This window comes from Hippoglossus stenolepis, chromosome 4 (assembly GCF_022539355.2).
Source record: "Hippoglossus stenolepis isolate QCI-W04-F060 chromosome 4, HSTE1.2, whole genome shotgun sequence".
Classification (NCBI taxonomy): domain Eukaryota; kingdom Metazoa; phylum Chordata; class Actinopteri; order Pleuronectiformes; family Pleuronectidae; genus Hippoglossus; species Hippoglossus stenolepis.
The window spans coordinates 18,618,624-18,639,192 of record NC_061486.1 but is presented as its reverse complement, the minus strand read 5'-3'; the positions used below and the strand labels follow the sequence as shown (position 1 = coordinate 18,639,192).

The 20,569-nt window shown below is 43.2% G+C and overlaps 3 protein-coding genes across 4 annotated transcripts; 2 read left to right on the top strand and 1 right to left on the bottom strand.

Moving 5' to 3' along the window:
* Positions 1-573: 573 nt before the first annotated feature.
* On the top strand, positions 574-8,787 carry scarf1 (scavenger receptor class F, member 1). The gene is made up of 11 exons (XM_035155038.2): positions 574-1,102; positions 1,418-1,479; positions 1,632-1,733; positions 2,495-3,035; positions 3,123-3,341; positions 3,974-4,102; positions 5,071-5,177; positions 5,348-5,459; positions 5,746-5,870; positions 6,103-6,240; positions 6,357-8,787. The coding sequence occupies exons 1-11, from the start codon at positions 1,002-1,004 to the stop codon at positions 7,460-7,462; spliced, it is 2,742 nt and encodes a 913-aa protein (XP_035010929.1). The 5' UTR covers positions 574-1,001; the 3' UTR covers positions 7,463-8,787.
* On the bottom strand, positions 8,223-13,071 carry vtna (vitronectin a). Its single transcript, XM_035155039.2, has 8 exons — positions 12,933-13,071; positions 12,610-12,729; positions 12,039-12,482; positions 11,792-11,931; positions 11,546-11,702; positions 11,274-11,426; positions 10,692-11,183; positions 8,223-9,141 (listed from the first exon to the last, which is right to left on the bottom strand). The coding sequence occupies exons 1-8, from the start codon at positions 12,985-12,987 to the stop codon at positions 9,023-9,025; spliced, it is 1,680 nt and encodes a 559-aa protein (XP_035010930.1). The 5' UTR covers positions 12,988-13,071; the 3' UTR covers positions 8,223-9,022.
* An 806-nt stretch (positions 13,072-13,877) lies between these two features.
* sarm1 (sterile alpha and TIR motif containing 1) lies at positions 13,878-19,556 on the top strand. Of its 2 annotated transcripts, XM_035155442.2 has the most exons (9): positions 13,878-14,012; positions 14,566-15,039; positions 15,937-16,555; positions 16,649-16,861; positions 16,957-17,048; positions 17,137-17,463; positions 17,594-17,783; positions 18,015-18,136; positions 19,236-19,556. In XM_035155442.2, the coding sequence occupies exons 2-9, from the start codon at positions 14,573-14,575 to the stop codon at positions 19,342-19,344; spliced, it is 2,139 nt and encodes a 712-aa protein (XP_035011333.1). In that variant the 5' UTR covers positions 13,878-14,012; positions 14,566-14,572; the 3' UTR covers positions 19,345-19,556. The 2 variants fall into 2 exon arrangements, with proteins under 2 accessions (XP_035011333.1, XP_035011334.1); XM_035155443.2 differs by lacking the exon at positions 13,878-14,012 and having other exon boundaries at positions 14,051-15,039.
* Positions 19,557-20,569: the final 1,013 nt, after the last annotated feature.

The window sequence follows — 20,569 nt, the reverse complement described above, 5'->3', positions numbered from 1 at the left end:
AGTGTCAATCCATTTTTTCCTCAAGATTCTTTAAAAATAAGACGCAGTATCAGATTCAGAAATGGTTCTGTGCAGCTCATGTTTTACATTTTTTTCAATACACATTTTTTCCTCCACCAAGGATGTTATGTTTTTAGTCTGCGTTTGTATGTTTGTTAGTTAGCAGGATTATGAATGAATCACTCAACCGATAAACATAAAATGCAGTGGAGGGGTGAGGCATGACCCAGGAAGGAATCCATCAAATCTTGGAGTGGATCCGAATCAAGGGGACGGATTCAGGACTTTTTTTTTCACTTTCTTTAACATTGAGAGACAGGGCGTTTTTCAACATATTCCTTGATTTCTCATTAAATAATGAATGGATCTTGATTTAAAACAATCGGAAATGTTTAGGAAACTGATAGTTATGAGTGTGTGCAATTCTGTGCAGATCCAATTTGGTGACTTTAAATGTGGTTTCATAAGGAGACTGTTGGGTCTTGACGGAGGTATGAACTCTATTGAGTGTCATTCTAGTTTGATCATGTGACCATCTTTGTAATTTCATGACTTTTAAGGAGCACTGAGGCTTTCGTCATCATCTCCAGGAAGACTGTAAACATCAGATTCTGGGAAAAAGGTGACCAACAGTGGTGTGTGTGTGTGTGTCTGTGTGGGGCGTGTTTTGTGTGTTAGTGTTCAACCATCTTTAAAAAGCTCTGAGTCTGGCTGAATAGAAGGAAGTGGCTCTGACTTCCCCAGGAAATGGGAAGAGGAAACCTGGGGGCTTCGACCTCTCTGGCTGCACTGGAGCCGCAAGACGACTCACAGGAGAGAAAGAGAGGGAGCAAGGGAAGGAGGGAAGGGTGGGGGGAGGACAGAGAGATACAGCTGCCTCTTATTGTGTTCTGACTGGAAGGAGAACAAACTGAGAGGAAAGACAGAAATCAGGAACAGACTGGACATTCAGACAAGAAAGATATTCGGCTCCAGGTTTTGGTTGCGGTCTGGCGTTGGAGATGAAGTTTGTCCTCACAGCGCTGAGTGTTCTGCTCTGCTGCTGGTCTTCATCCTCACACACACTGGACCCCACTGGGAAGAACGTCTGCCGCAGTATCAGGTGCAGTCAAACTTCACCTTCACTCACACCTGTTGACTCTTTACTTTTTGGTTAAGTGATGACAGCAGGAACCCGTCGCTTACAGAAGCTTGTGACCAAAATATGTTGACATCCCTGGATACCAGAATATAAGTGCTGTTCCTGTCACACATTTCACTGCCATCAACGTTTTTCTCAGTATAGGTTGTGTTCGACTTTGACCTTTGTTAAAATACAAACCGATTTTTTACATATCTTCTTTCTTTGGCTATTACTAGTGTTGTCTTTTGTCTATCATATTTGTCAGACTGATTCAGTTATTTTCTATATTTCAAGAGACCCCTCCGCCCTTGTCTGTTGCACTGGATGGCGTCAAGAGGGAAACGAGTGCACTATACGTGAGTTTTAACTGTTCTGATAGAAAGCAGTATGGAGAAATAATAATTTCACTACCTCTATTTTGGCTTTATTTTCCTTGCTCTATAAATAAATGTGTGTGTGTGTGTGTGTGTGTGTGTGTGTGTGTGTGTGTGTGTGTGTGTGTGTGTAGCTGTGTGTGAGGGTGAGCAGGCCTGTCTAAAGGATGAGATCTGTGTGTATCCTGGAGTGTGTCGCTGCCCACCTGGCTACTACGGAGCTCACTGCAAAACACGTGAGTTACATTAAACAGCAGAAGATGTTCCGCATCATTTGAATAATGCACGTGTTTAAAAAGTTTTTTTATTAAACTACACTATAGATTTAAGTTTAATTGTGTAAAAAATACGTTGCTGTTGATGGTCTAGTGGTTTTATACTAATATTGGTAGTTTATTATAGGTACCCAGAAAGAAGTGTTCAGATCTTTATCTTTAGTGAAATTACCAAAACAACAATTGAAAAAATACTCAATTACAAGTAGAAGTAAATTGAAAATCCTTTCCTTATAAAAGTACACAGGTATTATCAGCTTGATGTACTTAAAGTGTCAAAGGTAAATGTATTTATTCAACCCCTGAATGATACATTTTTAAATACATTTTTACTTTTGTATTAGTTCGAGCTGGAGCTATTTTAATTCTGTGCAAAGAAGCAGGAAGCAGTGTTTTGAGCTGAATCAACACTTAAATGAAAATAAAAATATTATTAGAACACCTGTACCATACATCATTAAAAGAGAAACTAATTGTGAGGTTCAAAGGGAAAATGTCTCCTTAAGCACTGTAAATGTAATAATGTAAATGTAGTTAGTTAGATCCTCCTACTTCATACAGTGGTTACACAGTTTTAGTAAGTATCTGCAGTTTTAGTGTATTTATAGTTCTAGCATATATTCACAGTATTAGTGTGTATGTACTCATACTGAGTGTGTATTAACAGTTATTATTAGTATTTTAATATTAATTGTATTCTGTTTTTGTTTGTTTGTTATCAGGCTGTCCTCCTGAGTTCTGGGCGTCAGACTGTCGCCAGGTGTGTCGGTGCCACCCACACGGCCGATGTAACCCTGTCACAGGTGAGTGCACCTGCAACCCCAACCGCTGGGGTCCGCTGTGCCAGTACCCCTGCAAGTGCACCCGCCATGGCCACTGCCACCCCAGCTACGGGAACTGCACCTGCGACGAAGGCTGGTGGACGCCGACCTGCTCCAAACCGTGCCAGTGCGTCGGCAGCGGCTCTGTGGGCCCCGGGTGCGACCAGCTCACAGGCCGCTGCCAGTGCCTGAGAGGACACTGGGGGCTTAAATGCCCCGTCACCTGCAACTGCTACCTGTCGCTGTGTAATGAGAGGACTGGTGTGTGTGAGTGTGAGGCAGGCTGGTGGGGACCCAGCTGTGACCGGCGATGCAACTGTGACCTCACACACAGCAGCTGTGAGCCTGGTAACGGGCAGTGCCTGTGCCACCCGGGGTACCAGGGTGACTACTGTAACCAGCCCTGTGAATCTGGAAAGTATGGCAGTGGGTGTAAAATGAGGTAGGTGTAAAAGTTAGATTATATGTGTGTTTCTATTATCTTGAGCTTGCAGGATATACTGATAGAATCTGTCTGGTCTGTCCTCAGCTGTGGTAACTGTAAAGACAACCAGATCTGCTCTGCCACTGACGGGGCCTGCGCCGCCTGTGAACCCGGATGGAACGGGACACAGTGCGACCGCCAGTGCCCGTCTGGTTTGTACGGTGACGGCTGCCAGGAGAAGTGTCCACGTTGCAGGAACAACGAACCATGTGACCCAAAGACAGGGGACTGTTGGAGGTGTGACCCCGGATGGACAGGACCCAGGTGTGCACATATAGGTTTAAAGCATATGTGAGCATGTGTGACCAGACTGTGTGTAAGTTACACTGAAGGTTATATGGTGGATTTTTACATGTTTCAGACCAATGTGATATGGTACTAATTATTAATGAAAGTGTCTGATGTTATAGTTATTGTGTAGTTGTTAATAAATACTTTAAGTTTCCCCACAAGCAGCTGAACCTGCTAAAAAGAAAAAAACTATCCAACCTCTAGCTCCTCATAACTGCATTTCTATTTATTGATCACATGTGATTGATGGATTGGATTATCTCACCATGGAAGTTTTAACTTGATAAGGTCAATGCAAATAACTTCCTGTGAGGTGGATTGTGAAGAGAAGGAACTTTTCTATCTTATGTATTTATTGTACTTTTGTACATGAAAAAAAACAATGCTATGATTCTTGTTTGTTTTTGTAAGGAATATTTATGTCTTTGCATGCATCTTCACATTTCAAAAGCAGCCAGTAGAAAGTGTGTGTACTTTTTATGGACTATGAAAATGAAATGAGAGTGTGGACAATGAATGCAGTGTCCTCAACGTGTGGAACAATATCTACAAAAGGTGAGTCAGTTTATTGTAAGTGTCTTTGGTGACTGTTCTCTGTTGCCCAGGTGTGAGGAGGCCTGCCCTGACAGGACGTTCGGAGAAGCCTGCAGCTTCCTGTGCAGCCCTTGTTTCCATGGTAACTGCAGTCACGTGACAGGAAGATGTGTCTGTCTGCCAGGCTTTCAGGGAGAGAGGTGAGAGTTACAGAAGTGTTTGTGTTCGCTTTGGACAGGGTTATATAGTGTCACTTCCAACATGCCCAAACACACAGACACAGACACACACACACAAAGTTGTCTGACTCTGGAGTATATTTGATTCATTTGTGTGCAAATATTTGGTCAGAACTGCAGTTTGATGTCTGTTTTAACATTTGAACATTCCTATACCAAAGGAGTTTTGAAAATGTACCAAAATGTACAATTTTAAGTTTTGTTCCTCCAACAGCTCAGATATTTAGTTTTGTTACATAACATAAATAAAGTAGTCATGAAATGCAACTGTAGTGGGGGGGGGGGGTAAGCACCAGGTAAACTAGTCCTACGAAAGACTAAAAGCTAAGCTATCTTTCCAGCAGGATAATCAACTTTAAAGCACAACGGTAAGATTTTTCAACACATACAGCTGTTACAAAAAAGAAGCTTTCAAACTTCAAACTTTAATTTATCTCTCACCTCCAGGTTTCTGTAGTCGCCTTTGTTAGTTGGTCTAGTCAAGACTGTTTAACCCTCATTGAGGCATACTTGATTTAACCCATTAGCCACTATAATTCCATTTGTATGGCAGCTTAATGTAGGTTACTGTCTCATGGTAATACAGTTAGAAGCATAAACTCAAACCCAGAGGAGAGACTGTAAACTAATGTGAAATAATTTTTGTATTCTCAAACCTGAATGAGGGGAATTTTCAAACCAACCAGTGGTATAATCCAAGTAATTTAAACATAGTAGTTGGCAGTAATGTTATTGTTAGGAGTATACCATTTGAGGTTACTAGGTTAAAACATGCAGAACCTTCTGTAATGGTTCCTTTAATTTTTCTCTCTATGAGGTCACAGTGTTTATGAGTCATCACAGTATTTTTAGCGAGTTGTGTATGCAGGGTTTTTGGTTTGATTGCTGTGGTGATTACGTGTAATTGTGTGATTCTCTGTTGTTTCCAGCTGTAACAGCAGCTGCTCTGCTGTGCAGTTCGGCCTCAACTGCTCCTCTGTGTGTGACTGTGGTGAGGGGATCCCATGCCACCCAGTCACTGGCGTCTGCCCCAACAGTACGTCCATCCATCCATTTGAACATCTGTCTATCCATCCATCCTTGTGTCATATTTTGTGTGTGTGTGTGTGTCGTGTGTGTGTGTGTGTGTGTGTGTGTGTGTGTGTGTGTGTGTGTGTGTGTGTGTGTGTGTGTGTGTGTGTGTGTGTGTGTGTGTGTGTGTGTCAGGTGGCAGGAGTGCTGTACTTGCAGGAGTGTTGGTCCCTTTGCTCCTGTTGCTGTTAGCTGTGCTCTGCTGCTGTTTGTGTTGTGGAGGAGGCCCTGTTGACAGCAAAGACAGGTCTGTACCTCACTCACTTTTAAAATAATTCCGTCACAGATTTCTATACACAATCCTCCGCTCCAAGCTCTGCTGATTCTACTTGAGTAGCACATACAAATAACCAAGGGTGCAGGTTTACTATACAGGTGTTCAGCGACAGCAGAATAGCTAGCTTTGTATTTTGTGTAACATATGTGTAATATGTGTAAAAACGCATTGTTACTGTATTATTACAATCGACACAAATTTAGCTGTGGCACTGTGCTATAGTGTGAAACTCTCACTTTATTAACCTTCCTCTTAGGGCGGTTGTGGCTGACGGAGGTTTGTCTGTTCGGATGAAATATCACGTCTACAGCGTCCTGGCAAACATCAGTGCTGCTCTGCCATGTATCTCTAACTGGTCCTCAGGTCTGCCTCGTGTCACCGGTCAGTAATACACCTTCATTCAAAGCTGTACATATACATAATCCCTAACCCCATAGCACAGGACAGACCATGTTACAAATCACCATCAACCTCTTATTATCATGAAGAGTGTGCATGGGCAGTGAAGGCTAACACACAGAGGTGAGACACATAGTACTTAGATAAGCCCTGTCTGGATTTGACTAACATTACCTTCTATATTATTTAATCTATTTTCATGCCACACACACAGTATCTCACCATGACCCAGAGCTGACCTTCAACCACAGCTTCATTGAGCCTCCGTCCTCTGGCTGGGTGACTGAGGGGTCGTCCTTTGACAGTGATGAGGAGGAGGGTGAAGCTCTCTACTGTGTCCCTCCAAGAGAAGGTAGGAGGAGGGATACTTTTCACCAAACTTTATATTGCCTTCTTTTAGTGGCGAAAAGGACTGACATCTAATATACTTCCCATTTATTTCCGTCGTTCTGGATGTTACTTTGACAGACATCCCAGCCGTGGCAGGCGGCGAGTTCCAGGAGATGAGCTCAAAGTGTAACATGTTCCTGGACCCATCAGGCTTCAGCAGCGAGGACATCACCTCGCCCTTCAACATCCCTCGCACCTCCAGCATCGCCAAGTCCAAGCGGCCGTCTGTCTCTTTCGCAGAGGGCACCCGCTTCAGCCCCAAAGAGCGCCGTGGCTCCGCTCAGGACCCTGGCGCTCTCCTTCGCACCAACAAACCCAAATCCACCTGGGGAGTTTTGATGCTCTCGGCCCTTCAAAGCCAGGGAGGTGCTGCTAGAACTGGGGACGAGGATGCAGCAGAGGGCGAGGAAAAGGAAGAGGAGGAAGTGGATGAGCAGGCTACAGACAACCAGGAGTCAAGCTGTGAGGCAGGGGACCAGGAAGTAGACAGAACCTCATCCCGAGCCACCTCGCAGGTCCCAAGCTCAGCAGGAAGAAGACGGACTATGTCCAACACAGCTGCACATAAAGGGAACCTGCCGCAAACATCTGTCTGTGATGCTCAGGCCGGGGTTTTAGATAAAGTCACCACAGTGTACGTGACAGTGGGTAAAGCAGGGAGACCCGTCTCAGATACGAGCTCTGATGGCCCTGTTCAAGCCATGCTGCGAAGACTTGGCAGCCTTCAGAGACAAAAAGAGCAGGAGTCTGGCAAGTCCAAATCAAAGGGAGGTGAGGGGATCACCAAACCACCCAGACGGAAGCTTGGGGTTCGGGCGAGTGTGTGGGAGGAGGGAGGGCCGTCTGGAGGGGAGGTCGCCATTTGTAAACCTATAAGGCGGAAGCATGCTTCCCACAACTCCTCTGACACAGTGGGCCTTAGTGAAGTTTCACAATCAGAGAGTGGCACCCCTAAACGACCGCTGTCATCCATTTTGAAGAGCGTGCCAGAGCTGGCTGCATCTGACCCAGGTCTGAGGGCTGAGGATGAGGACTCCAGTTCAGGAAAGACTGAGAGCAACTACTTTACTGTGGGACCGGCAGGAGACGCTGCAAGTCTCACAGAGGTCATCACCAACGAAGGAGCGGTGGGCAGTGTGAGTGATGAACCCTGCTATGAAAATGTCATGATTAACCACTTGTGACCTCTGACGAACCACGTCATCAGCAGGTCTGATTCTAACAGATGCATATTTATTTTTACTACTGTAGATTTCAGTTAGCAGACCATGGTTTCTTGAATTATGGTGTAATCATGTTTAACAGTTATGTAAAAGTGCAGCTTACATCAGGATATTCATGCAGCGAGCATTTGCATAGAGAATATAGAATAAACATTAACAAATATATAGTTAGGGTAGAACACAAATACTATAGTATCAGGTGTGGTATTTGGATAATTTCAAGAACACCACTTGTTGCATTTATAACCTCTATTTTCATATGGAATTTTTTATTGTGATAGTTGCTTTTGTTGCACCAGTGTTGTGTTAAGTGTATACAAACAAGTACTGTAATATCTGGGCCTTTGCCAGAAGAGAAAAACATTTAGCCTAGAGAGTAGAGAATGTCAAGCACCTACTTTCTGGATTGTAACAGAAGGACGAGAACAAATGGGTTGTATTTATAGAGTTTTTCTAGTCTTATCAAAAGTCATATTCACACGCTTCGATAGACAACAGTTTTTCTATCACACACGGCTAACAATTAAAGGGTAATGTAGGATTCAGTGTGTTGCCCAATGACATTCCAGCATGCAGACTGGAGGAGCCAGGGATCAAACCATTAACCTTCTGGTTAGTAGATGACCTGCTTTACCTACTGAGCCCAAGCCATCCCAAACAAATGACCCAAATATAAGCTGTGGAGAAATGTGTGCTATTATTTTGAAGTGAACACAATGAATGAGATTTGCTGATGTTTTATTGAAACACAAATAAGAACAAACTGTGAATATGCAAACAAACGTGACTCCGTACACAGAATGTCCTGTAGTCAAAAACCCGTAACATTTACCTGCTTCGTTCTGTCAATGCATTATAGTGTTCAATTTTGCTCTGTTGCACTAATCAGTAATGTGATAAAACTGGAATTGTAAAAATGTTTTTGTGTCCTCGAGCATGAGCCCAGCTGTCACTGCACAATGACCTCTGATGTGATATCACATTTTTGCTGTGTGAAAACACAATTACTTTTCTTTTACTCAAATTATATGACCCCTCCTGCCCTGCCATTATTGTTTCATTATATGTCACCGTATATATGTTTACAATTAATAACCAAAGAATTAATTTTTTTCTGTAGATACATGATTTAGAAAACATCAGGGATTCTTTGTGAGTCTTTGAATGGAGGCAGTGTAACGCACTCCTCAATTATTACCACACTGGAGACTTAAATGAAAAGCTGTAAATGTATAAAACATTAAACCTTTTAACTGTTGCAAATAAACATAGTTTTTCTTATATCAGAACGGTTGTGTTCGATGAAGTAGGTGAACTGATGACCTGCAGCGTTCAGAAAACCCACCTGCTGAACTTTGGCCACAACAAGGAGCATGTGGACTTTCACAGATCAATATTTTCTAAAGTTAATGAGCAGCTAGTTATTTGTAACACTGAACACACTGACACAGATATCACAGTGAACACAGCTCATCTGGATCCTGCTGTACACAAATGTATCAATATAGACATTTGAAACCGCTACTTCTCTGTTCTACTGGTTTTTGAGCAGCCGAGCCAGTACTGGGCAATGGATCTGGGATATGGAGGAACAGCGGGGTCAACTCTCTTGGTGCTGAGGTCCACTCTGTAGTATTTATCTATAGAAAACACACAAAACAAGACAATCATTCATTCTGTCTGGAGCTATAACTGGTTTCAAGGGTTAAACCAGTGTAGAGTTATTTCAAGCATCTGTTTCTTTGTCATGTGGACTAATACACAGCATGTGAAACCAGTTATAATAACTTTGGTGTGGTGGGACAGAGCCGGGGAAAGTTTCTGGATGAACCTTTTATTAAATTACTGAGTTCCTGCCTCGTCTGTCAGCTGTCGTCTGTGGCTCTAACTGAACAAAGCTGAAATAATGTTCTTGGGGTTACATGGGAACCTTCTACTGTTTAGATCACCTTGCACTTTGAACGTACACAGAGATAACACAGTGGTTACTTTTTGACCACATTTAACCATACGTACTATGTACATTAATTCACCTTTTAGCTCTTATTTTTGGTCAAAGCTACAGTACTTTCTGCATGGGGGACTGTGTGTGTGAGGGGCATTTTGATTTTGTTGGTATTGAGGGAGGGTGATGTTATGACAACATACAGATTTTGCTTTGGTATCTTTCCTTGCATGGTTTCCCTGCACGTCTGACCAAATGAATATCCTCATCCAACAAATAAAGTAAGACACGATTTGATTTGATTACAGATCCCATGAGGCTTTAATTGCACGCCAGTAGCAAATACTCATGGGACATGTTGTGGACAGCGTATCATATCCTGTTTGTGTAAACGAAAGTAATTTATTAAACAATTAGAATGGCACTCAGATGCTCTGCCAAGGCCCAACGGTCCCCTTATGAAACCACATGCAAAAACTCAAATATCAGCCCCATAAACATGCATGATTTTTTTCATCAAGATCCAATAATTATTCTCTGAGAAATCAACAAAAAAGTTGAAAAATGCCCTACAGTATATCGCAACATTAGAGAAAGTGCAAAGGAAATTCTGGAATCTGCCCCTAAATTGAATGGGTTCCTCTCTGACCCGTACCCCTAGGTTTCGTGGTAATCCGTGCAGTAGTTTTGCGTAATCTTGATCAAAACAAACCAACTAACAATAGGAGAGAGGTGAAAACAACCTTCTTGGCAGACGGTAAAAATGTTAAATGTTCATAAGTTATTGGTTCTCATATGTGGTGTTTAATTGGTTCTCTCAGTTTTATAGCACTGATAAATTAAATATCTAGGTTTTGGACACTTGTTGGGTTTTCTGACATTTTTGTCTTTACTTGACAGGACAAAGTTAAGTGTGAAGGTGTTAAGGGAAGACATGCAACTGGGGGTCAGAACTGAACTTGTGGCTGCTGCGGGACAACTCAAGCCTCTGAACATGGGGTACCCGCTCAACTCGATTATCTGACATTTAGAAATTTCAAGGACTAGGCAGTTAGTTAACCAATCAATAATGGAACTAATCATTAACAGAAGGCCTAACTGTTTTCTCAGGGATTGACTGGCATTCACCTAAGGCCGTGGTAATGCGTCTAAAGGTTAAATGAATAAATAGTTTGTTGAACTGTTCTGTCTAATTATTCCCAACCGGAATTTCTCTGTTAATGTTAATTTCCTCTGCTGACTTACCTCCTTTAAAGAAGAAGACGCTCTGAATGGGCATTGTGCTCCCTCTCTCCAAGTGCCACCTTTCATTTCTGGAGTCGGAATTGCGTCTGTTGTTCTGCGGGTATCGGTCCCCCTCCTGTTCCCACTCTCTGTCTCTGCCTCGTCCAAGCCTCTCCTCCATTTCCATCCTTCTCTCTGCCAACTTCAGACCCATTTCCATCCCCTTGGCAGCCAAGTCCTGACCCATGTTCATGCCCTGCTCAGCCACGGAGCCCCAGACGGGTGAACGGCTTTGCCTCCCACGACCCGACTGTTGTCTGTACTGCTGATCCCACTGTTGTCTGTACTGCTGATCCCATTGTTGTCTGTACTGCTGATCCCACTGCCGGTCCTGGCGGCGTGACGACGTCAAGGGAGTCACATAGATCCTTCCTGCCATGGCAGCATCCACAGGAGACTTGAGGCCCTTCCAGTCTTTGTCAATAAAGTGGTGATTGCTATGATGCTGAGGCACTAAAGAAGGTTGGAAAAACATAAAGCTGTGAACATGACACGTGCCTCAAATCCAGACACACACAAGTGATTCACAACAGCACAACTCACAGTCAGAGAAGAGTTCGCTGAAGAAACTTTCATAGGCGTTGGAGTATACGTCAGTGTAGCGTCTGAACAGCATGGACGGAGACCTCTCAGACATGGTGATACACTCCTCATGAGGCGGCTGGTGCAAGAACTCATACATGTAATACTGATCCGCTGGAGAAACCAACAAGAGACCATATGAAAATCTTTGAGCACTTTTTACATGTATGTTATGTATGATTTTCAACAGTATCATGTGTTCATCCACCAAATTGTGGAATATGTGGCGGTACCTTTGAAAAAATAGACTCTCTCTCGTCCGTGATGACCAGAGGCAGGGAGGGAAAACGCTGCGTCCAAGTGATCGGGAATTTTGTCAAAGCCCACACTGATATCTCGAGGATAGTCTTCGTCCAGGACGCCACTGTCAAACCTCCAGTACTTGTTACCCTGTTTAAAGTTTTCATGCATTAAAACATAAATATTTGGTAGTCTGACACACTGATGACAAGTGAAAAGATAATTGTCTGTGTCCCCACCTTGAAGATGTAGGTCTTCCCTTGACAGTTGATGCGGGTGAAAGCAGCATCGATTGGCCCGTCGATGCCCCACACATCCTTAATGAGCTTTGGATAACCAGGCACAACCGACTGCTGGTTCAGTTCAAAAAAGTAGTCCCCTAGAAAACACACATGGTTAAGAATCCTACATTAAAAGGCAGGTTTGCTCTTCAAATATCAGATTACTACATTTGAGTATTAGAGGGTTATATTGCCAGTCACTCACCTCTGAAGGCAAAGATGGAGCCATTTTTAAGCTGCATGAAAGAGTCAAAAGGCCTCCCACTGCAGACCTCAGCGTCTGGGTCGGGGGCTTCAGTGGTGCGCGTAGTGACGGGTACAGTGGTCATCTGAGTTGTTGTATCAATCTTAGGGGGTTCAGTTGTTAAGGGGACCTTCTGTGTAGGGAGGACAGTGTTTGAGGCGAGTGTCTGCTGTCTGACAGGGACTCTCTGAAATAAGGTGTCCATCAGTCGTGGTGGTTTGGTCATGTCTAGTGTGGATTCTGGAGGCCACTGTGGTCTGAAGTCAGAGATGGGCGGACGCGTGGGCTTCAGCTGATGACCAGCTGTGGTAAAAGACTGTGTTGAGCGTCCGGGGGAAGAAGTAGTGCCTTCCAACACCTCATCTTCATCAGCATCCTCTGGAGACGAAAACGTGTCTCCACGAGCTGAAGGGAGGATGAAAATGACATCAGTGACAATCGTTTGCTGCAAGATTTTGACTGATGACTCTATGCATTTTGTAATACTGTAATGTAATGTATTTCGAACAAACAAAGCAGAGAGGTTTCTTACTCATCATCCCACAGGTCACCTCGAAGTCATAGCAGCAGCTCCTGTAATACTTGCACATCGAGTCACACTGACACTTCCTCTCAGAGTCGAAACCATTCTCACAGCGATCCATACACGACTCTTAAGACAAGATGAAAGTTGAAGAAAACTGTATCCTACTTGTTGTGTTTTTATACTGCATCTTCTGTATTGTTCTTCTGAAGTAATGAACTTCATTCTTTGGATAATAAAGCTCATGGGAATGTTGCTCTTAATTAACAAAAGTGTTTGTAACTACAAGTACTTTGTTAACTAAAAATATAGATTAAAAATGTTGTGCTTACCTTCAGCAGCAAAGGGGTGAGCGAGCAGAACGAGCAGGACAACCTGCAGCCTCATGTTGCCTCTGCTGTGTGTGAGGACAGAATGAGAAAGTAATGATGGACTGTGTGCTCCCAATCATTGGAAACATGTGTCAGTCACCCCACATCCTTGTTTACTAATCTCATTGGCAAACCTCTTTTTCAACTGAATAAACAGACACAGAAAAAAAAGAGCTCAGCAGGAAACAAAAGTTTGAGCCACATGATCGTCTCTTGAACTTTGAACACTCAACTTTTGAATTTATACTGGGGAATTACTGCATTTTCATCTTAAAATCAACTAGGTGAATGTTTTCGTATATATAAAATATTACAAATACTGGCTAGACACAAATGAATTAAACTTATTCAAATAAAAAAAATGATTAATTGTGATAGTAGGCCTATATCTTGTTAACTTTACTTAGAGCAAACTTAATTCATTTGTGTCCTACCAACTAAATCGTTTTTTTTAAGTTGGTAAAAAAAAAGTTTACCAAGGTATGGTATGAGGTTATGTTTTCACCCCTGTGTGTTTATTGGTGCGTTTGTAAGTATTAAGCAAAAACTGCTGATGGATTAACACAAAACTTTGGCATGGATCTGGATCAGGAGGCGGATCCAGGAATACTTTTTCACTCTCTTAAGGGCGTTTTTCAACATTTTCGATGCATTTCTCCGATAACATTTGGGATCTTGATGAAAATATAAATGTTCAGGGGACAGGTTTTTATGAGTGTGTGCAAATTGGTGCGGATACAAATGTAAACCCAGATCAAGTGACTTTAAATCTGGTTTCACAAGGGGACTGTTGTGTTCTTTGGTGGAGGTGTACGCACTCTACTTAGTGCCATTCTAGCTTCCTCTCCTCACACGTTCCAACCCAATTCATGGGCTATTCCCCAGCTCCTCCAGCAGGGGGCGGTCCTCACAATGAACCTGTTCTCACCGGCCTTGCTGCAGGGAGGATGGTGCGCTTCTCTTCTTGTACATAGCCGGCAGTGTTAGGAGCCAGTGGGCGGAGCAGCCCCCAGAAGATGCGGATGCTGACCTGAAGATGCGGTAGGTCAGGTGCTGCTATATTTAATATGTTTTACGTGAAACAAGACGCTGCGGCACTTCCTCTAATGCGGTGGAATGAAAACCCTACATGTGATGAAGAGACGGTCTTTGTCTGCTAAACCCCTGAACAGAAACAAACGATAGAGGCTTTATTTCCGGTAAACAAGCAGGGCTACCCTTCATGTCTCTGCAGTTTGAGTGTGCTGAGATCTGGCCTCTTTAAGCACATTTCTTCAAACGGATGTATTTACGTTTATGTCTAATGATCGTTGGTACGAGAGAAAAACAACAGCAGCTGTCACTGTGCGTGAAAATCCTCTGAGCTGCTTAGGTGTGAGGGATGACATCCACAGGGAAGTGATGCAGTGTGATGAGATGTGTCCGCTGTGATTTACATCCGAGGCCTTTGGGAGGAGGCTTTTTACTGGATCTCACTGACAGGAGCTTTACATCTCATCTTTGTAAACAAACAAGCTGCAGCATTGTATCGTATTGTATTGAAGAGGTTCTTGGGTCCACCATCATACAGAGACACTGATCTCACTTGTTTCAGCCGGTAGATGCTCCTCTCCCTGACGCTACTCCTGTGGAGGCTCCATCGATATTTCTGCGCCATGTTCAGCTCGGAAAGACTCACGGTGCCGGATTATGTCAGCCGGCTGCAGAGAGGGAGGAGCGGCTCCGGCTCCGACCCCCAAAGACCGGTGTCCCCGGGCGTCAGCGCCGACGTGCAGGCGGTGCTGAGCGTCTCGCTCCCCGCCCTGCGAGCCGCCATCGGGAGGCTGAAGTCGGCCAAAGAGTCCTGCGATTCGGAGGAGACCCGCCGGGGCATCGCGGAGATCTTCCAGCTGGTGGAGGAGGCCTGGGTCCTACCCACCGTGGGCCGTCAGGTGGCCGAGGAGATCTGCAACAGGGTCCGGCTGGAGGGAGGCCTGGAGCTACTGCTTCAACTCCACCAGACACCTTCTGTGGAGATCATCTATGAGTCTGCAAAACTGCTGGAGCAGATACTGATCTCAGACAACAGGTACAACAGCGATGAAACCTGTTATCTCTCCACTATCTATACATTATTAATATTACAATATTAATGTTTAATTTCTGTTGTCAGACATGTGCTGTGTTTGCACATGAATCAACAAAAAACACTCAAATATGATGCAATACTATAACATACTAGGTGCTACTCTGTAGAACTAAATCTTTTTTTGTATATGCAACTAAAAATTAACCTCTCAACAACGTCTCAACAAAACTTTGACATTGCAAGATTTATAAATGTTTCAGGCAGTATTTTGTTTTGTGATCACAATTTTGAGAGATACAAAAGTTAACAAGGTAAAACTATTTACCAGAAGGAAAGTAAGCTCATGTAATCAAATGTTAGCAATAAATCCAAATAGTGGCATCTTTCATTTCCTCTTTCAATTCCTCTAAAACAAAATGCCAGGGAGTGATGATGAAGGGGAGCGTTCAATAATACAATAATTTAGGCAGTATTTGTTTTTGTGCAAACCTGCTATGTTGGCTTTACAGCTCATTTTAACTATCAGTTGATCTTAAGTTTTATATTTATTCTCTTTTAGTTCATCTTTGTTTAGTTTTCAAAATGTCACTAAAAGGTAATACTGGCATCTTGTAATTTATTTTCTCAAACCTGCATCCTAAAACTGAATATATTCAATCAACAATGCACACAAAACAGAAAAGCAACACGTCCTCATAGTTAGAAATGCTGATCTTGTCACATTGTCAAAATATTCTTTTGATCAACAAATCACATCACTAACTGTTTCTGCACCCGCTGGATTTTAACTCAATACCTGTTCCATCTTATGACCATTATGAATTGATGTCATTCTACACACACCTACAAGTTTGTGTGATTCATGTATTGCCATCATGTACACATTTCTGTTGACAGAGATTACATTGCTCGTATCGGACTGGGGGTCATCCTAAACCTGACCCGACAGCAGGAAGATGCCCAGCTTGCTCGCAGCGTCTCTGGGATCCTGGAGCACATGTTCAAACACACCGAGGAGACGTCTGTCCACCTCATCTCCAATGGCGCCCTGGATGCCCTTCTCTTCTGGTGCCGGGGCACGGATCCCACCGTGCTGAGACACTGTGCTGTGGCCCTGGCTAACTGTGCCATGTATGGGGGCCACCGCTGCCAGCGTTTGATGATTGAAAAACAAGCGGCTGAATGGCTTTTCCCTCTGGCTTTCTCCAAAGAGGACGAACTTATTCGGTTCCATGCATGCCTGGCTGTGACTGTGTTGGCCGCAAACAAAGAAATTGAGGAGGAGGTGGTGAAATCTGGGACCTTGGAGCTGGTGGAGCCGTTCATTGCTTCCTTGGATCCGGATGAATTTGCCCGCAATTTATTGGACAGAGCAGACTTCATGCAGGGGAGGACAGCATCTGATCTGCAGCACTTTCTGCCTTTACTGGATGGCACAAGACCGGAGGGAAAGTGCATTGCAGCCTTTTACTTTTGTGTTGAGTCCAGCATCAAGTCTCGTCAGCGCAACACTAAGGTACAACCGAAGTCCACTTTCCATAGAACTCAACATTTTAGCTTGTACTGTCTGGTAACTTTGTTGTGAATAAGTTTTGTCTTCTGTTCCAAGATATTTCAAGAGATCGGAGCAGTGCAGGGCCTTAAAAGAATCGCCATGTACTCCAGTAATGGTACAGCCTGTTCCCTCGCCAAACGGGCACTGAAAATGATGAACGAGGAAGTTCCAAATCGCATCCTGCCGTGTGTTCCAAACTGGAAAACCTGTGAGGTGCAGAAGTGGCTACAGCAGGTTGGGTTCAGTACTTACTGTGACCGTTTCAAGGTGAGTCAGATATCGAAGAGTCGTAGATCCATTCATCCTTTCCACCAACATCTGTCTGCAATGTGTCTGACATAGTTCACGATCTTGTTATGTAGGAGATGCAGGTGGACGGAGACCTCCTGCTGAACATCACAGACCAGGATCTGAGCAGTGACCTGGGAATGACTGCAGGCCTCACTCGAAAAAGGCAAGTGGTAAAAACTCTTTAACACACAATCGGAGCAAAACCTCTTCTTCTTCTTCTTCTTCTTCACCTTTTGTATTACCCTCTCCAGATTTCTGAGGGATCTGCGTGTGTTGAAAACATATGCCAACTACTCCACATGTGACCCAAACAACATGGCGGACTGGTTAGTTGAGGTGGACCCTCGCTTCCGTCAGTACACCTACGGTCTGGTCCAGTCAGGCGTGGATCGCAATAACTTCCAGAAACTGACCGATCAGCAGCTACAGTATGACTGCAACATCAACAACGGAGTACACAGAGCCAAGGTACTGTCTGCCAGTCGCCAGCCTGCACAGCCCTGCCTCACAGACGCCCAGCCTGCAGGACCCGACGTGTTCATAAGCTACCGTCGGACCACCGGCTCCCAGCTGGCCAGGTAAGAACTGAATCAGGACTAGAGGAGGTGATTCAGGATGAGAAAATAGCTCAATTAAAGCCAGTTTAAAAGTGCGAGATTGAAAATTCAGTCTGTATTCATGCATATTTACCTTCTTCCCTGGTCCAAGCCTTCTGAAGGTTCACCTGCAGGTTCGAGGATACAGCGTCTTCATAGATGTAGAGAAACTGGAGGCCGGGAAATTTGACGACAAACTGATCCAGAGCGTCCAGCGAGCTAGCAACTTCATCCTGGTCCTGTCGGCCAACGCACTCGACAAGTGCATGGGTGATACTGACATGAAGGATTGGGTGCATAAGGTCAGTAGTTTTTCATTCTCTAAATGTTGGGACTCATTATATCAAATTTTGGATTAAAAGCCTCAATCAAGATAATCCACATGACACCATAACACCAACCTCATTTATGTTGATATAACATCTGAACAGTATTAGTTGGAATAAACCACATCAGATTTGTGAAAGGTGCTTTTACATGTCTTTACATTTCAGTAGCTCATAGACTCTGTAAAATGATCATTTACTTTGCAGGAGATAGTCACGGCCTTGGCTGGAAAGAAGACCATAATCCCTGTCATAGATAATTTTGCGTGGCCAGATGCCATGTCTCTGCCAGAGGACATGAGATCGGTTCTCAAATTTAATGGCGTCAAGTGAGTAACACATTTACTGTCTATTTGGGTTGGTACATTCTGGTGTTCACCACATAGTGTTCACCATGTTAAGTGCAACTGATCTTTTATTTGAATTTTCCAATGACATGACATACAATGGTCATACACAGTGACTGATACAGTAGAATGTCAGTAATTCCCTTAACCCATGCCCCCCACAACCCACCCAAAACCCACCCAGCTCAGGTTGGGCCCCGATGGGGACAAACAACACTCCAACAAACGTCAACAAACACACGCACACATACAGAACAACAGCTGCCAAGCATCAAAAAAAAAAAAAAAGGGGGGGTAATAATAATAATGTAAATATACAAACACACATGTATGTGTATATATATCTATATATTGAATAAATGGATAAGTAAAAGGGGGAGGGAGTGGAGTTAAGGGGTGAGAAGCTACTACAGTAGTACAGGAGTGTGGGGTGTAGTAAGAGTGAGCGAGAGCCTAGGCTTCTTCCAAGTCCGGAGACAAATCAAGGAAAGGGCTCCATGTATCTTGGAATACCTTGGTAGATCCTGAAAGTGAAAATCTAAGTTTTTCGAGTTTTAAATTACAGAGAACTTCCTTGATCCAACGGTCACATGTGTTGGGGGACGGGTGAGCTTTCAATTGAGTAAAATCAGTCGCCGGGCCAGCAGGGTCGTAAAGGCCAAGGCTCGTCTCGTCGCTACAGAGAGATTAGTGACAGGAGAGGTGCCAGATATGGTTGGGCAAGATGGTCCGACCATAGGCTCTGCTCATTGTGTCAAAAACTCTCTCCCAAAAGGTCGTCAGTTCGGGGCAAGACCAGAACATATGAGCGTGATTAGCAGGGGATTGTTTATATCTGTTGCAAGTGTCGCTAATTTTGCATTTGTGTAATGGACTCTGTGGAGAACTTTAAGTGCAACTGATTGAATAGATATGATGTTGTTAATCTTTCAAAGCTTCAGATTCCTCAAGTGAATTTTTATCAAACCAAGTTTGAACTTTCAATTGTTTTTGATTGATGTTTAGCAGATCTGTAAAATCCATCAGAGACAACTGATTTATCTTCAAATCATCAAATGCCTGTTACCTTCTTTTGACACAGGTGGTCCCACGAGTATCAGGAGGCCTCCATCGAGAAGATCCTTCGCTTCCTGAAAAGATGCACGGACCAAATCGACGGCCCAGACACCTCCAAAGGGCAAAAGACATAAACTGTCACAAACGCAGCTATAATAAATTTCAATGATGCCAAATTCCACATGGCCTATGGTGAACTGGCCGGCAGCTTCCCCTTGCTCTGCCCAAATGCATGTGAAGCGAATTTGATGTGCTAATATAATTCGACTAAATATATTGCAAACAATACACGGAATTGAAAAAGGTAGTTCACATTGTATATAATAAACTCAAAGCCTTTAATGTACTAACTAATCATACTGCTGTATATGTATATTCAGGTACGCCTTCTGTTTCTCAGGAAAACAACTGTGATAGATCAGCTGTCACTGACACCCAGCAACATCATTATTAGCAATTTCTGAGGCTTCCACTGACACTGACATCCTCATAAAAGCTATAGAGATTCATCTTTTGATTAAGTCTCATACAACATTCATATGATGTGTGTGTTTTGTTCTTAAGTTTGGGTTGTGGCAGAAAAGAAACCTTTCGTTGCATTGAAGTGATTTCATGATCAGAGTCTCTACGATGGATTAAATGTCCGATGGAAGCATTTTTGTACAAAAATATGAGTAACACACTATAAGTGCACGCCTAATTTAACCAAACAGATGTAATGAGTGTACAGGCAATGAAATACATGCGTATAGTATTAAATGCTTCCTTTCCTCTGTAAAAGTAGATAAGATCACAAGCAATCATGCAATGGTAACTCCTGGAAAAGTATGACCTATTTTGTTTTACAGTGTTTTCTTCACTTGTTGCAACACAGTAACACAATACGTAACACTGTAATTAATTCAGTTGACTTGAGGTTTTATCTGCCAGTGTTAAGACTGTTGAGTAATTACCTATCTGCTTTTGCAGTTGATATTTCATCCTTGCAAGTAAGTAAGTGTATTCAATAGAAGAAATCCAGAAATATGACATGAACACCAAGGTTTGTGAAAATATAAAAGAGAAGCGGTGGATAACTGCTGTAGCTGTACACCTGTGACGATCGAACATCAAAACTGACAAAAAAACATCCTTCTTTATTGATGCTGAAATAAAGACATGATGAAACATTTGCAAATTAACCAAAGCAGTTGTTAAGATGTGTTGTCACATGTTGTTTGATAATTGATTTGATTTCTTTAGCTTGAATGCAACTTCTGTTCTGAAGGATTTCATCCGGTTATGCCTTAATATTATTTGCCTTCAACGTCCTCATAGCATCCGTTAAAAATGCTCATTTACATTTTTTCAACTAGTTGT